The 16,556-nt window shown below is 42.5% G+C and overlaps 1 protein-coding gene across 1 annotated transcript in view; it reads left to right on the forward strand.

Annotated features, from left to right (window-relative positions):
- Window positions 1-16,556, forward strand: part of SHMT2 (serine hydroxymethyltransferase 2) — a 70,044-nt gene that overhangs the window by 37,563 nt on the left and 15,925 nt on the right. The window contains exons 7-10 of the mRNA XM_088465883.1: window positions 2,856-2,995; window positions 8,344-8,509; window positions 13,150-13,249; window positions 15,814-15,969. Coding sequence (XP_088322009.1) covers window positions 2,856-2,995; window positions 8,344-8,509; window positions 13,150-13,249; window positions 15,814-15,969 — 562 coding nt within the window. The remainder of the gene's footprint in view (window positions 1-2,855; window positions 2,996-8,343; window positions 8,510-13,149; window positions 13,250-15,813; window positions 15,970-16,556) is intronic.

Consider the following 16,556-nt stretch of genomic DNA (forward strand, 5'->3'; position numbering starts at 1 on the left):
TTTATGTTCTGAAGGAACGTGAGATATGTGCTGTCGATTGAATATATTTTATTGGGAAATTACTAACTTTGCCGCCACAGCATGGAAATGTCATGATCACTTCTAAGGTGTGCAGCCCCCAGCGGGCATGAAATGCCAGTCACTGCTCTTCACAGCAATTAGTGGTACATTTGGAAATGAGGTGCCTGGGTTGAGGGAGGCTTAGGATTGTGAGCACAGTATAGTAAAGAAAGCACACACTTAGGAGGCTTACGGTGAACTTTATCCATTAAGATAATATAACGAGCTGTTAGCGTTCTGCAGGAGGAAGGATTTGAAGATTGCTCTAGTCCATTTCAGGCTCATGAACTTTTAAATGACAATACATTGAAGGATAGGCCAGGAAGCTTTTGCAATAGGCTACATATGAAATTGCTGGTTTAGGTTTCCTCAATGTATAAAATGACACTCTTCTCACCATACTATATGTACTGTGACATCACAGAATCAAGTGATACTACGTTAATAAAGTATGGAGTGCAGTGCATGTTTCTTGGCTTTCTGTATCAAGCCTTTATTTTTATGTGTCCTCCTTTCAGTATAAAAAACAAAACAAAAATGTCTTTTCTAGTATTCTCTGTCCTGGTGCAATGTTAATGTCAAACTACAGATGGGGTGTGTATGTGTGTGTGTATATGTGTGTGTGTGTGTGTGTGTGTGTGTGTGTGTATATATATATATATATATATATATATATATATATATATATATATATATAATAATAATATATTTTATAATATGGTGCTCTTTGCACCATGTAAGATCATGTAATTTGTTTTTATATCTACTTGCATGAACTATAAGGATTTGATATTTTTATAGAGAAGGATGTTAGTCTGCACTATAATGTATGCAGAATTCTTAGCGACCCACAATGTGCACTGGTATATAAGGTATGTCACAATAATGGGTGTTGGATACAAAAAATATTATTTGATTCAGTGTTCACAATTATTGTTGCATCCAGTGTTTAACACAGTATATGTATCTGTGGACGTCCGTGCCATCGATCAATAACCCCTGGACTCTTCTCATCATATGGGCTATCACAGGCTATTATACAGTTGTATTCTGCTTTTTAATGTCTGTTTGCATATAACCATTACACATGTGATTTACAATCTGTACTAGAGGGCATTATTAGCCATTTATTCCACAGAGCATTTGTTTAGAACACCCTGTTCTGCATGTACAACAAGATCATGTACTGTGTTAAAGACTGGGTGCAATGATATTTGTGAGCACTCTGACTCCTCAAACAATTTTTTGTATCCAACACCCGTTATGATGTTATTTACCAGCACATCAGTGGGTCACTAACATCCTTATCTCAATGCTAATATCTCAGAGAGTGGGACCTCAGTCTGCAGCTTTAACTTAGAATTCCACTGGTAAGCGCTAAGTTTAACAATCTTTCCATTATCGCTATTAACTAAAATCTTTCGCTAGCCAAGTTACTGGACAACTATGGCTGGTTTCCACTAGAAGTACCTCAATACGAAGGTAGGCACAAAAAACCCAGAAACCATACCCCCAAATGCAGAAGCTTCCAATCCTGAGTTCAAATTGTTGAAGCTCTTCTTGGCTCACCTAAGCTGTTGGCAGTGGGTCCTTACTAGTGTTAGACCACTAAAGTGATAGCTTTACAGTGATCCTAGTATACGCTATACTAGGAGGGTCCAAAACGCACCTCATTATACCAAGAGTAAACAGTAAATAGAATACCCATAAGATTTTACATTTTCAATTTCTCAAACACCCAGAGTGGGAAAGCTCTGTGATATATGGTGGGGGTGTGTTTTTCTTTAAATTTTTTTTGTTTTTCTCTACCAGCCTGGCACTATTTTAACTAAAGCAGACTGAACTCCCTGATATAGTGCAGACTTTTTATATTACAGGTCTATGAGCGTTCCACTAACTTCCCTATGTGCTGTTGCATTTAGATTTGGTGGAGATGATCCAATACCCCATGTTGACAGTGAGGTAGTGTACAAAGCTATAGCAGTAAATCAGCCACCCATCAGGAGCGCTATGTATTGTAAATTGATAGGAGGCCCAAGTGCGTGAGAGTGTCTACGCAGAAGGGGAGTGGGGGTCCTTTTATGAAGGGGCCTATCCATTACACGACTTTGTGAACAATGTGACCAAAACCTCCTGGTTTTGTTCACAAAGTTGAGTAATGGATAGCTGGCAAGGACCAGCGATGCGCGCGCATGCTGGGTCCTGAACATGCCCGTCAACCTGACCGCTCGTCAGCTGCCGCATGTTCAGTAATAGGTCAGGCACCTGCACTGAATGACGTTCAGTGAACGCCGTTCAGTGCGGGCACTGCAACTCGGCGACCTGAAGGTCTGAACGCTAGACGTTCAGTCTTTCAGGTCGCCTAGTGGACAGGCCCCTTTAGAATGAGGACAGATAACAGGACACATCTGCTTTTCCTGCACTTCACAATCGCTTCCATTACTTTAGTTATATCCTGTCTTAAGGAATACATTCTCTTTGCACAAATTTTCATGGGTTTGAGAAACCGTCGATTTGCCCATACTCAATTATTTTCCATAAGATCTTCCCTTTTTTTTAAATTAGATTTAATGCCAACCATTCTTTCTTATTTTGATTTGATTGTCTTTCTTTTTTTTTTATTTAATTAATGTATGATTGGAGCCACATGTTTGTCTTTTAGCTTTGTCAATTCAGCTCTGTGTTAAAAAGAGGCATCATTTTACTCTGTACATTGACCTTATTTTGGCAGTCACCAAAGTGAGCTCAGATAAGCATTTAGACTGAATGTTTGATGTGGCCTTCCTCTCCTGCAGGTGTGTGATGAGGTGAAGGCCTACCTCCTGGCAGATATGGCTCATATCAGTGGCCTAGTAGCAGCGGGTGTTATCCCATCTCCTTTTGATCATTCTGATGTAGTCACCACCACAACTCACAAGACTCTACGAGGAGCCAGGTAAATGCGTTGTGGTGTCAAGTATCTATAATGTGTTTTTACGTGTAAAATCACAATACTGCTGCAGTATGCTTGTCTCTTGAATATATCAGGGTTTTTATTTCATTCCATTGAAGACATGGGCATTTTTCATGCTCTTAGAACCAGCACTACATACAGATACAACGTTTATGTTCTGCAGTGCGACGTGAATGTTATGCGTTTATAGTTGTGCAAGTTAACATTTTGTCTTTATTCCAAATATATTTTAGCTTTTTCTCTTGTGGCATGATTTGGGGAAACAGACAGCACTAGTCGATGGATGGTGATTTCTTTTGGTTCTTGCTTAAAATTAGTTTCACTACTTTTGTAGCCATTTGTAGTGTTTGGTTTTCAGGTTCTTAGAATAACCAGGAGTTAGCTGTTTCTTTTGTGACTGTTGTGTACTGATAATAGATTTTAATGTTGTTATGCCTCCTCCTGTTGTTGAATCACCTGAGATCTCTTCTACTTTTTAAATAGATATTTTTAATTGAATATTTTTCTCAGAGACATAAACACTTGTGGTCTGCAGTTGACCTCTTGGCATGCAATAGTTTTTCCTGTGCCTTCTTTTAAAGTAGAATAATGGTTAAGTCCACTAATGAAGTACAAACACAAAAATGTATTTAACTGCCAAGAAATTGACTTTGTATTAACTGCAAATGATGGTGGAATCACCACTTCTCCGTTGTAGATTTTGTTTTTTTTAAATGAAATTTCACCCAAGCTTATGGGGGGCATCCACTAGACGATTTTATCCCTGTCCAACCTCTTAACGATTTTCCCTTGAAGTTTCCCTTGAAATATGATCTTCCACTCTGAACAATTTGCAAAAGATTTGCAAAAGATCTAACCATAAACTATGTTGTTTTAATCTGTGATTGAGAGCTTTCAGCTATAGTGGGCAGACAGTGGTTCATCGTTTGATCGTTCAGCGTGAACGATGTGTAAACGATGTGTAAGCAATCAAGTGAAATTGACCTGCATGTTCAGGCGATGGAGGAGACGATCAAACGACCAGCGGGAGCGCGCATCGTACACCGTTAGAAACAATTACTGCACGATTTGCAAACTATGTTCAAACGATTATCGAACGATTTTATCATTCTCGTTCAATCGTTCAACTTTATCGTCTAGTGGATACCCCCCTTTAAACTTTTTTTTTTTGGCATAGTCTCCCAAAAGTTTGTTTGGTGCTCATCTATATCCTGTCTGAAAAACTTTTGGTAATAGCCTGAGGGGTCTATTTACTAAGCAGTGTTAGGAGACAAAGTGAAATGAGATAAGGCACCAGCCAATCAGCTCCTAACTGCCATGTCACAGGCTGTGTTTGAAAAATTACAGTTGGGATCTGATTGGCTGGCGCCTTATCGCCTTTCACTTTGTCTCCTAAAGGTGGGTACACACTATACAGATATATCTGCAGATGATGGTCGTTCATACACACTGAATGGCCATTATCTTTGTCTGGCTGTGGTGGGTCCCGGCGGCCAGGAGTCATGTCTGTGGAGTGTCCCGACCCCCTCCCCACGGCTGCCGCTGTGTGTGTACGGGCGGTCTGCAGACCGCCCGTACACACCTGCCGATGGACATGTATGTCTGCAGACATATCTGTCCATCGGCTGTGCAGCACAGCCAATGCGATATGTCTGTGAATGACGACGTTCACCAACATATCGCGGGTAAACACTGGCTGACGGGCAGTTGATATATTGGCCGATATATCTGTCGGTGTGTATACCCAGCATCACACTACTTAGTAAATAGACCCCTGCTGTAGCAAGATTTTGTCAATTTAGCTGCTGGATTTAAAGTCAAATGTTTTCTTTATTCCCTGAACAACCTGGTTTTGTCTTAAGAAAAAAAAAAAAAATGCCACTTTGAACCTTTCAGCTAAATTGCAGAAATCTTGCCACTCGTCCCAACTCGCTGGCTGTTGGAATTGGCTCTGCCTGCTTGGACATGGGGTATTTTGGTTTTGATTGCAATTATCTTTTTAATGATTTGTTTTACATTTAATTGTTTAGCTGAGCAGAGGAAGCCGTCAGTTATTACAGAATTTTGCTCATTTCTACTAGTTCTATTCCAACATAGCACCAGAGTTTATCCAAAATAAACGGTGTGTAAGTAGAAGAATCAGGAGTGGGCATTTACATTTGGCTCAATACCAAATGCGCTCAAAATAATTTTAGCCAAATCCTGTACCAAAATGATTGGCCTACTTTAACTGGTTCCTGATTTGCCTGTGAGGTGCAGTGCCAAGAGGTGGATAGAGGGAAGAGTGTTGCATTGTGTTTGATTGAGCATTGTTGCATATGTCCTTTCTTCTTCCTTCTTTTTTTTTTTTTAATTCAGTTTTGGTTGATTTGGAATACTCCAAGTTTGGAGGTTTAAACCGAGTTGTTAACCAAATGACAGCTACGGTATGTAGAGTATTTAAGGCCTGGCCTTCCTAATTATGGGAAAACACTTCAGAAAAACCCTTAACGTCTCAAACATTCCTGGATAGCTATAGATCAAGCTTAACATCTTGCCAAAATAATAACTATGTCCTAGATTAATTTGTACTGAATAACTAGGTCATGGGACACAGAGCAAATAGTTATGCTGCTGGAGGTGTTACTTGTAGCAAACTCATTTTTTGGACCTTACATATTTAATAGTAAACTAAAATCTTTACTAATATTCAGTATACACATAGTACACAAGCCCAATTGGTGCCTTAAACAATTCCCTGTAATCTGGCCAGATATTTTTTTGCAAACATAAACTGTAAGAACATATTTTCTCTATCTGCTGGTTTATTCTGGCTGTACAGTAGGGTCTAATAATAAAACGTAGCAGTATATTGCTTTTAGCTGTGACTGCTGCTCTGTAGTTTCTATTGTTATCCTCACAGAGTGGTGAGAACTCTGCCAGCAATTCCTCTTCACCTTGCAATCAAGACAATTAGTAAATGGGTCTCAGCACACCTATGCTTCTGCCCTCGCCTCCACGGTTTTTTCCTGATCTCTGGAGTTTTTTTTTTGCGCCTCTCTTGCTTCCGTCGGTTTCACACCCTGGAGTGGAGCGTGAAGTAAGAAACTGTGAAACTGCGCAGCAGGGCTCCTCAGTCCTCACGCTGGGCTTCATTCACCCTTTCCCTGCTCCTTAGAGCTGCAAGATGAAAACCACTACTCTTAAAAACTTTTTTTTTTTTCTGTATGTCACAGCAAAAAAGACCTACTGCTTAGTGCACAGTTCTGTCGCTGATCTATTTACAGGCTCTGTACGTACTGCACATTGTATAGCTTCCAATGAAGTGGCCCTGATGCCTACATGCATCAATACATAACAAACTAAACTTGTCACAGTGATTGTGTGTTACAGCTACATATATAGCTTTGATATTCACTTTGCCTACTGAGCATACTTTAGAGAGAGCGATCCTGTGACATCAGCAAGCTGACAGCTTTCAGGACATTGGCTCTGAATGATCACATGTCAGTATCACAAGGACTTCTGCCTTCACCAAACCTCTAATTGACAGTAATGCATAAGGCATAGATAAGAGCCTGCATTATTTTACAGTTAATTAACTTTACACTGCACTTGAGCTTTCTTGATTGGCAATAGGGGCACACACATGGTGGAATAGATTTAACCCTAGGTGGTCATTCTCATAAACCAGAACTGACTACTCCAGCACCTTACACTGGGAAGAACATTACGTAAATGCGATCGAGTCTTACAAGATAGGCAAAATAAATACAGATGTGAAAACTTGGTAAGGGGAGTACTGTGCTCATAAGAATTTACAGTTTATTGAGAAAAGGGCACAGCTGAAACAAAAGGAGCAAGTCTAGCACAAGTTATTAGTGTTGTACTAGTGCTGGTAGTGTAACTGGGAGCAGGGTAGTCTTTAGCAAAATAAGTTAAATACTTGGTGTAGAGTCTGATCAGACATGGTACAGATTTCCATAAGTTGGTAGCTGCACAGGAGAAGTCTTGTAGACTGGAGTGAGAGGGGTTGGGTGGGGAGGTGCAAGTTAGTGGGTAGAGCTTAGAGTATGTGAAGGAGCTAAATCTTGAAATGAGGGGTGAAATGTATGAATGGGTCATGTTGTAATCCGCTTTGTATATGATCAGGAGTATTTCTGACTGGATTCTGGAGGAATTGGACAGCCTATTCTGGCCCTTTTTAGACTGGAAGTGATGTGACTGGGAGACTGGATGTAGTTAAGGATGACAACAAGGTAGGGACCAGTATTAGGCCTTACACCCCCCTGCTCTCCAAGGATGGGAACATGAACGTGGTAGTGCCAGATGTATTCTGATAATCCAGAAACATTGCTTCAAGGTAACAGTCTGTCACATAAGTAAAGGATTAATGAAAATAAAATGGCCAAGCTGACCCTCTTGCAAAGAAAATGAATAAAAGAAGGGTTTGGAGCTTGTGTAAAGCTGTATGTCCTACTTGTCTTTAGAGGAACAACTCTCTAAGCGTTGCATGAGCGAGTAAACATTACTACTGTACCTGTAACCAACAGAATAAAGTGTGTATTTTAATCCATCCCCCAGAAGTCCTGCTGCATTGTAAGCAGTCAGAAAGGATTCATTCAGAATAACTAGTGTATGCAGCATATACATATTTCCAAAGAAGCGGAAATGGTTCCAGTGAAGGAGCCTGGTGGTGACAGACCAACCCACCCATCCGGGAATGTATGGTGCCCTTTCTACTCTGCTCCTTTTTAATGTAATCTTAGTGAGCTTCTTACTGTATATGTTTAGGAGGAGCAGAGGGGTCTGTGGAGTCGTAGTTTCTCTTCCGGTGTTCTGTGTCCTAGGTGTGAAACCTACCCCTACATCCTCTCTCCCACTACAGCCTTGGAGAAAGGCATTTAATGTTATGTACAATATCCGCTGTTTTCTAAAGCTTTCAGAAAATGCATGACCAGCTTCTATAGAGGGCTTGGCACTAGGTAATGTAGTGCAATTCATAGCTTCACTACTGTCCATAGCATATTGGCGTGCATGGTAGATGGCCTGGGCTGGCAGCAGAGTAGAACCACATGCTTTTATACTTGTTCCTGCCCAGCATACTGCAGAGACTGAGAACCACATTGTATGTGACCTGACTAGAAAGGCAAATTGTCATTTACATGCAGCACGTTGCTAATAAGCGACCTTCTTTCCCAGATGTAGGAGGAGTATAGAACGGCATATATATTTTTTTATTTTAAGTTGTTTCTTCTGATGACTAGTATTTTTTATATACAGGTGATATATTTTGAACTTCAATTTTAGATTTTGGTCTTAATTTTAATTTTTTTTGTGCCCCTAAACAGGTCAGGACTTATATTTTACCGAAAAGGCACAAGATCTGTGGATAAGAAAACTGGAAGAGAAATCCCTTACAACCTTGAAGATAAAATCAATTTTTCCGTTTTCCCCTCCATCCAGGGAGGACCTCACAATCATGCAATTGCAGCTGTGGCAGTTGCATTAAAACAGGTAATCCCTGCAAGTCTGAATGTTGTAGATCTGTTAGACTTTATGTTCAGCATGATTGCCCCACTCTCCTGCTTTTCACCAACATTCACTATTCTCTTTCTCTCATACAACTCTTCCAAAACTTTACAGTACTTTTTAAAATCATTTTAGGTTTTTTTTTTTTTTTCATTGTAAAGATACAAATTGAGAAAATGATGCTGTCTTTATTGATGTAACCCACGAAGGGGTTGCCTGTGCAAACTGGCCAACCTGTAGTGACAGTCCTTCTAAGATTCCATGCTTTGAAATAGTGAGAGTGCTATAGCAGCAGGAAACCCTTTGTTGCACTAGTTTTCTTAATAGGGACCTGCTTTTATTATTAGCCACCAACTCGAAAAGGTTCGTATTTTTATAAACCCTGATTCTGGAAGACTACATACTGCAAATTAAGTAGAATCCTTTAGTAGACAACCCCAGTTGCCATAAAATCAAGTGACTTATCTTAAGCCATTTTGTTAAGACAATTAATATCTTCAGTTAGTGAAATGGATATTTATAGTATTTCTTGACTTTACTCCCGAGGTATAAAGTTTCTATTTCCTGTTCCTACCTAATCCCACTACTTGCTATCGGGATGCCGGCATCGGGATTCTGACTGGTGTTGGGATTCCGATACCGGCATTCTGAGCACCGGCATCCTGCACGCAGGGATATAAACTACATCCCCTGTAGAATGAGTCGTATTGAAGAGCTTGTACGGTCCTAGAATGCAACATTTCCATCAAGTCAGTTCATCAAATTTCTGTTCTGCTAGAGCTTCCCTGAGTAACTATAAGCGATGGTATTGTGAAACAGCAATATCTAGGAGTAACAACCGCTCCACTGCGAGGCAGTAGGCCACACACAAGCTCCTGAAACAGGATCTCCGAGTGCATAATAAATCACATGTACATGTACAGAACCCTGACCTTTTCCCTATCTTAACACCTTTTGAAACATGGACTACGAGCATAAGTGGCTGATCTCTTTAACGCCTTATGGCTGGGTGGATGCAAATCCCCATAGCCATGTTCTAAAATGTAGTGGAAAGCTTTCCCAGAAGAGTGGAGGCTGTTCTAGCAGCAAAGCAGAGACACCAAAGGCATATTCATGCCTGTGGTTTTAGGTTATTATGCTCAACAAGCATATATGGATGTAATGTTGGATGTACACACAGTTTTGACCACATTTAAGATTTATAAAAATCTATACAATATATATTAGGTGTGTATGCTTATTTATATACTCAGTGGTCAGTTTATTAGGTATGCCTTTTTAGTGCCTTGTTAGTACTTTGTGGGAACCCCCTTTGCCCACAGAACAGCTTTAATTCTGTGTTGCATGGATTCAACAAGGTGCTGCAAGCATACCGTAGAGATTCTGGTCCATGTTGACAAAATGACATCACACGGTAGCTGCAGATTAGTCGGCTACACTGTCATACAGCAAATCTTTTGTTTCATGTATTAGATTGAGGTCTAGTGACTCTAGCCATTTTAGTACGCTGCACTCCTTGACATTTTAGTGGGAGCAGCTTTAGATGATGCATACTTTGTAACATGGCGTGTTAACTTGCTGGATGTAGCCATTAAGTTTGGGTTGCCTGTGGCCATAAAGGGATTCACATTTTCAGCAACAATACTCAGACAGGTTTTGACATTTAACTGATTCTCAGTTTCTATTAAGGGGCTTAGTGTATGCCAAGAAAACATTCCCACACAATTACACCAGTAACTGTGGACACAAAGCATGGATGCAGGGATTCATGTTTATGCAATGCGACAAGGACGCATCAGAAGACTGCTGATTGATTTGATATGCGACACTTGTAGATCTGTGTGCGACTGAGTCTGAATCTGTATATGAAGTGCTTTGTAGCAGCGGCCACTGCTTTTTTCCATGCCAAGTTCTGTTGTGCTTCGTTTAGTCTGTCGAACACAGATATACGAGTGTTCCATATGAAATCAGTGCAGTCTCTTGTTTTGCATCTTAGTCACATCGCATTGCGGCTAAGACTAATTTCTTCTTAAGGGTCCATAGGGCTCCACAGGGGAGACAATGGGGTGTAGGTGGGACTTGGAGGACTGGACACTAACAGCAAAGCTTTTCAATCCCAGGATGCTCCTGTCCTTCCACCTATACCCCACCCTCAGCCTGAGGGCAACTCTGTTTCGTTGGTATACGGTAGGAGCTGGTTCACCGTTTTCACAGAGGGGATGCTATTAAACTTATTTTTATAATTTTACTGCTGAGCAGCAGCACAAGACAGTTCTTTGGACATCTGCACTGCTGCTCCATCAACCCTCCGCAGCGCAGTGACACCAACCCTCGGCTATATACTCCCGGCGGGGCTCTGAGGGGGACCTAGCTAGCAAGGCTTCCCGGACCCCAGACTGCAGCCGGGACTCGAGGGGACAGGTAAGGCGGATCCCCGCTTGCGGGCCCAGCGTCTAATGCACAGTCTTGCCTCTGGTCTTGGGAGACGGACCGGAATCTCTGATGTGGACACCTGTTCGTGTGGACGCCACTATACCACGAGGGCAATGCAAACACTGGCGCAGGGCATGATTTAAGGCCAGGGGACCCCGTGGTTAATGTCAGCATAGGGGAGAAGGTGCTCTCCCTGCAGCCCCTCCCCCAGCTCAAGGTTCCATTCCACTGCGCTCTTGCTGCTCCTCCCTCTGTAAACCGGCCTCGGACAGAATTGATCACCGACTGTGGCATACATATTTCCAGTGGTGTGCTCCTAGATACTATGACCCTCAAGTTTTTAAGGTTTCTAGAATACTTGCCTTTCTTCAGGTTGGATTGGATCGTTGACTACACCTGGCATCTCTGAAAATGGACGTCTCCGCTCTGTCCATCTGGTTCCAGCGCAGAATTGCTCCTCTACCTGATGTTCCTTCCTACAAGGTGTTCTCCGTATACAACCTCACCTTGATCCCTCCTGTGGCTCCGTGGGATTAGTCAGTGGTTCTCCACGCATTTCAGGAACCTCCATTCGAATCCCTGGAATCAGTGGATGTCAAATGGCTCACTGCGAAGACTGTTTCTTCTGGCTATAGCATCTGCCCGTAGGGTTTTGGATTTAGGAGCGCTTTCATGTCACTCCCCCTTTTTAATCTTTCATCAGGACAGGGCTGTTCTTAGAATGAGCCCAAACTTCCTTCCCAAGGTGGTTTCTCGTTTCCACTTTAATGAGGAAATTGTGGTCCCTGCCTTTCAATCACAAGACCTCTCGGCTGGTGAGGCTTCTTTGGATGTGGTCCTTGCTCTGAAGATCTACGTGGACCCTACTAGTGTCATCAGGAAATCAGACTCCCTCTTCATCTTATATGGATTTCATAAGAAGGGATGGCCAGCTAACAGACTCTAACCTGATGGCTTTGAATTACTATCTCACAGGCTTATTCTCAGATGGGCCTTCCTGTGCTGTCTACAGTATCCGCTCATTTTACTCGCTCTGTGTGTCCCTCGTGGGCAACCCGGCATGGCGCCTCTGCTGAACAGCTATGCAAAGCGGACCACATGGTCTTCTGTCCACACCTTTCTTAGGTTCTATGCCTTTGATACATTTACCTCCTCAGGATGCTTCCTCTGGGCATCGGGTTCTCCTCTCGGCTCAGTAGCGTCCCCATCCTTGAACTGCTTTGGGATATCCCCATAGCCTGTGGAGCCCTATGGACCCTGAAGAAGAAAACAAGGGTTAGTTTTTACCATAACTCTCCTTAAGTCTGACTTCGAAGTTCACAGGGCACCCGCCCTGACGCACCTGGCTTTAGGGCGGGTTTCTTCTTTTGGTCACTTGTTTCCTTCTCTGTGTGCGAGTGTGATTCTTCAGTGTACCAGTCTTCCTTCTCTCCTATCCTGCTCCTGCCTTGAGCTTGTTAACAAAACTGAGTTTCCCTCAGGCTGTGGGCGGGGTATAGGGGGAAGGACAAGAGCATCCTGGGATTGAAAAGTTTTTCTGTTGGTGTCCGGTCCTCCAAGTCCCACCTACACCCCTTTTGTCTCCCCTATGGACTTCGGGGAAAGAGCGTTAACAAGGGTTTTACCATAACTCTCCTTTTTCGGCTGAAAAATACATAAAAAAAGACGCTCGTCCCAAGCAGTCGCACAGGACCTGGCGGCTCACTCACGCCAGGCATCTCACACAACATGGTGTATGAGGACACATCTGTACAAAACTATCATGCACAAAGAATCTCACCACTTTACATCCACCACACCACTCTACAAAAATCAAATAACTCGTTCTCAACAACATTTCTTCTTTCTTCATCACCTCTAGTTCCCTCCTACAAAATTTCTCCTATGTTCCTACCTACCTGTGCAATTCTTTATCTAATCGTACTGCCCCAGCCTTCAAATCGTCAAATGCTTGCTTAAATCCTGCCTTGTTACTACAGCCTACCCTACTCCCACCTATATTATTTGCACTGGTACATCCTTGCTGCTGTCCCAATTTTCACTGTTATCTTTCTTGTCTAGTCTGAAACTGTGATGGATATATTCTTTATTAAATTGCTTTGATCTGGTGGTTACATGCCTAAAATTTACTAAAAAACAAAGTTAAATAAAAATAATCGATGCACTAAAAAAACAAATTTCTGAATCCGCAGGCCAGTACTTCAATGTTCCGTGAATATGCCGTGCAGGTCCTTAAAAACGCCAAGTCTATGGCAGCCTCCCTACTCAAGAAGGGTTACACACTAGTATCAGGTATTGTGATCGTGTAGATAAGTTTCACCATGCACTAGTGGGATTATATGCTAAATTGTATTGTTGGGTCTAATTTATTATAATACATGGTTTTCTTCCAACAATTATCTGCATTTTTCACTCCCCAAGATCGCCGATATTCCCCCAATATCACCCGCCCTGACAGCTCTTGTGAAAAACCCTGCGATATGATCCATGCCCTTATTTCTACGGCCCAATCTAAGGGAGTACCTCTAACACTTGCCTCTCTATTACTGGCTCGTCAGTTCCTTGGAACCCGCAGTCCTCTTTTTATTTCAGATACACTAAGGTGTTCCCACTAACCAGTTGGACTGCAGACTGAGGGAAGGGTGTGCAGATAGAAAGCAGTTAGATCACACTTCACTGCTGTTTCTCATCTCAGTCGGCTTATACATTGGCATAATGCTATGCATAGATAGTGTTTTATGTTAAGGCGTAAATGCCCCTCATTGTGCGTTATGAGGACTGAGCCCAAATGCGAAGAAAGATCAATGCCGCTGTGCGCGATTTATCCGCTTTTTAAAAGTTGCTAAATGTTTCGATTTTCTGCAGGAAAAAGGCTGGCGGTTATGTGCATTTAATAAAGAGACTCCTAAATTACTAAAGCGCTAAATGTACTTGTAGAACATCTTTGTAGATCTAATATTCTAAAAGTGCCTTGTCTAAAATTTTAACAATGTGCTAATTGCCTCATGTTAAATGGTTTTTAAGCTAAGCCTCTTGAACTGTAACAACTCAACTTTACCTGTTATTTATGAGGTGGGGATTTTTCTTTTTTTTAAGAGATGAGCGGTTCGGATTCTGTGGAATCCGAACCGCTCCGAACATTGGGGATCCGAGTCCACCCGAACCCTGTTCGGGTGTTCACCACCTGACTCGGATCCCCGTTCGGGGCCGAACGGCGGTCGCCTGATGTCGGATTCTCACTAGAGAATCCGACATCAGGGCTCCTATTGTGTAGGGCAGAGCGCTGTGATAGCGCTCTGCCCTACACAGACACAAACACACAGCCACCAGCGGCAGCTGTGTGTTTGTCACAGCAGCCAATGAGAGTCACACAGACTCTCATTGGCTGCTGCACGGAGGGAGCCGGCTGGAGCTCACACATGAGTGAGTGTGTGACAGGCTCAGCAGAGCGGACGGCGCGGGAGCGAGGAGTCGGGTAAGTGTGGGGTTTTTTTTTTTTTTTTAACTTGTGAAAGTTGTGCAAGGGCCGGGGGCTCTGCTACACGGGGGGGGGGGCTCTGCTACACGGGGGGGGGAGCTCTGCTACACGGGGGGGGGCTCTGCTACACGGGGGGGGGGGCTCTGCTACACGGGGGGGGGCTCTGCTACACGGGGGGGGGGCTCTGCTACACGGGGGGGGGGCTCTGCTACACGGGGGGGGGGCTCTGCTGCTGGGGGGGGGGCTCTGCTGCTGGGGGGGGGGCTCTGCTGCTGGGGGGGGGGGCTCTGCTACTGGGGGGGGCTCTGCTACTGAGGGGGGCCTGCTACTGGGGCAGCCTACTACTGAGGGGGGCCATACTACTGAGGGGGGCTGCTAATGGGGGCACTGCATAGGGGACCCTACTACTAAGGGGACTGCATAGGGGGCACCACTGCTGGGGGCATTGTGTAAGGGACACCGCTACTGTGGGCATTGTGTAAAAGGGGCACTACTGTGGGCATTGTGTAAAAGGGGCACTACTGTGTGTCCTACCATAAATAAGAGACACTACTTTATGGTGTAATGTGAATCAGGCCCTATGTGCGGTGTAATGTGAATAAGATTGTGCACTGTGACTCCTTGGGCCGTAGCCCACTATGTAAACAAGTACTGTGATTCTGCTGGCCGTACCCCACTGGGTGGGTGCACTACTTTTCATTTCTGCCACTGCTGTGTGGCAATGTGTCATAGATGTGCTTTATACTGTGGTGTCTGTGTCGTTGTGCCGCTGCTTTGTCGCTTAGTAACCAGTCAGCTCACTGCAACCTTTGGCCAATAATGTTGAAAACAATATTATAAGCTGTGATGTGGTCTAAATTGACTGGAAATTAATGTTATTGAGGTTAATAATACTCTAGGAAGAAAAAAAAGACCAATTTATGTGATTTTAGCTTTTTTTGTCAATTTTTGTAAAAAAAATCCAAATCCAAAGCCAGTCACCGCAGTTTGGCAAATCCAAATCCAAAGCCGGACGACGAATTAGATCCAAATCCGGCAAAAATGGTCCGGCGCACATCCCCTAGTTTTTTTTTTTGTTTTTTTTTCTTCCAATATCTTGAGAAATGTTGGGTCCTAAATCGACAATTTGGAATATGAGACCAATATAATTGAGTTTTGACTGATTTGTAAATCTTTTATGAAGTTTTTTTTTTTTTGATTGCTGAAATGTTTTGCTCAACTTTGTTTTGTACAATAACAAAAAAAACTTTCAGCACCTACATTAAAAAGCTTTTTGTTTTATATAATGAATATGTTTAGACAACACTGTTTCCAGTGTTCACATTTTTTTCATGAAGCAGTCTTGGCTGCCACTTTTTTTTTTTTTTCTTTTCTTTAGGAGGAACTGATAATCACCTTGTTTTAGTGGATTTGAGACCCAAGAATATGGATGGAGCACGAGCAGAGCGGGTGCTAGAACTGGTGTCTATAACTGCCAACAAGAACACATGTCCTGGAGATAAGAGTGCTCTCACTCCTGGAGGCCTGCGGCTGGGTATGTGATTTGTCGATCTTTGTGTCCTTGGTGAATTCCAAAGAGCCACAAGATAAATGTAACACAACTCGCTCTTGTAAAAATTGATGTAGGTACTCTCTATAGGAAAAAGTGACAGCTGAGTTTAGCAGGCACTGTAAGCTGGTTCTACATTTCTGCCGAAAAATTAACCAGTAATAACATAAGCCTGGCACTAAAGGTTTCCTTTTTAAAACTGGAAGACCATATATCCTGTAGGTATTTTGTGACTATTTTTGTGTAGCCAATGATAAAAATGAACTAATAGACTAAATGAGGAGTCCACCACATCAGCAGTCCCCGGTTGATATTGTTGAGCATTGTTAATTTTTTAAAGGTGGTGTTGTATTTGGGAAAACATTTAAACAATTCCAATTCTTTGCAGCACAAAGTATTAACTTTAATAAGCAACATTATTTTGACACTGAAAAAAGCGAAAATATTATGCTCACTAGTAATATGCAACTTGTATGCTTGTTTTTTTTCCCACTGGTTGGCATTTTTAAATGTTAGTTAATTGCAGGTTATTTTATAAATTAAAAAAATATTTGGATGTATCCCTTCTTTAA

The sequence above is a fragment of the Taudactylus pleione genome, unplaced genomic scaffold (genome assembly GCF_031769625.1).
Source record: "Taudactylus pleione unplaced genomic scaffold, aTauple2 ptg000065l, whole genome shotgun sequence".
NCBI lineage: Eukaryota > Metazoa > Chordata > Amphibia > Anura > Myobatrachidae > Taudactylus > Taudactylus pleione.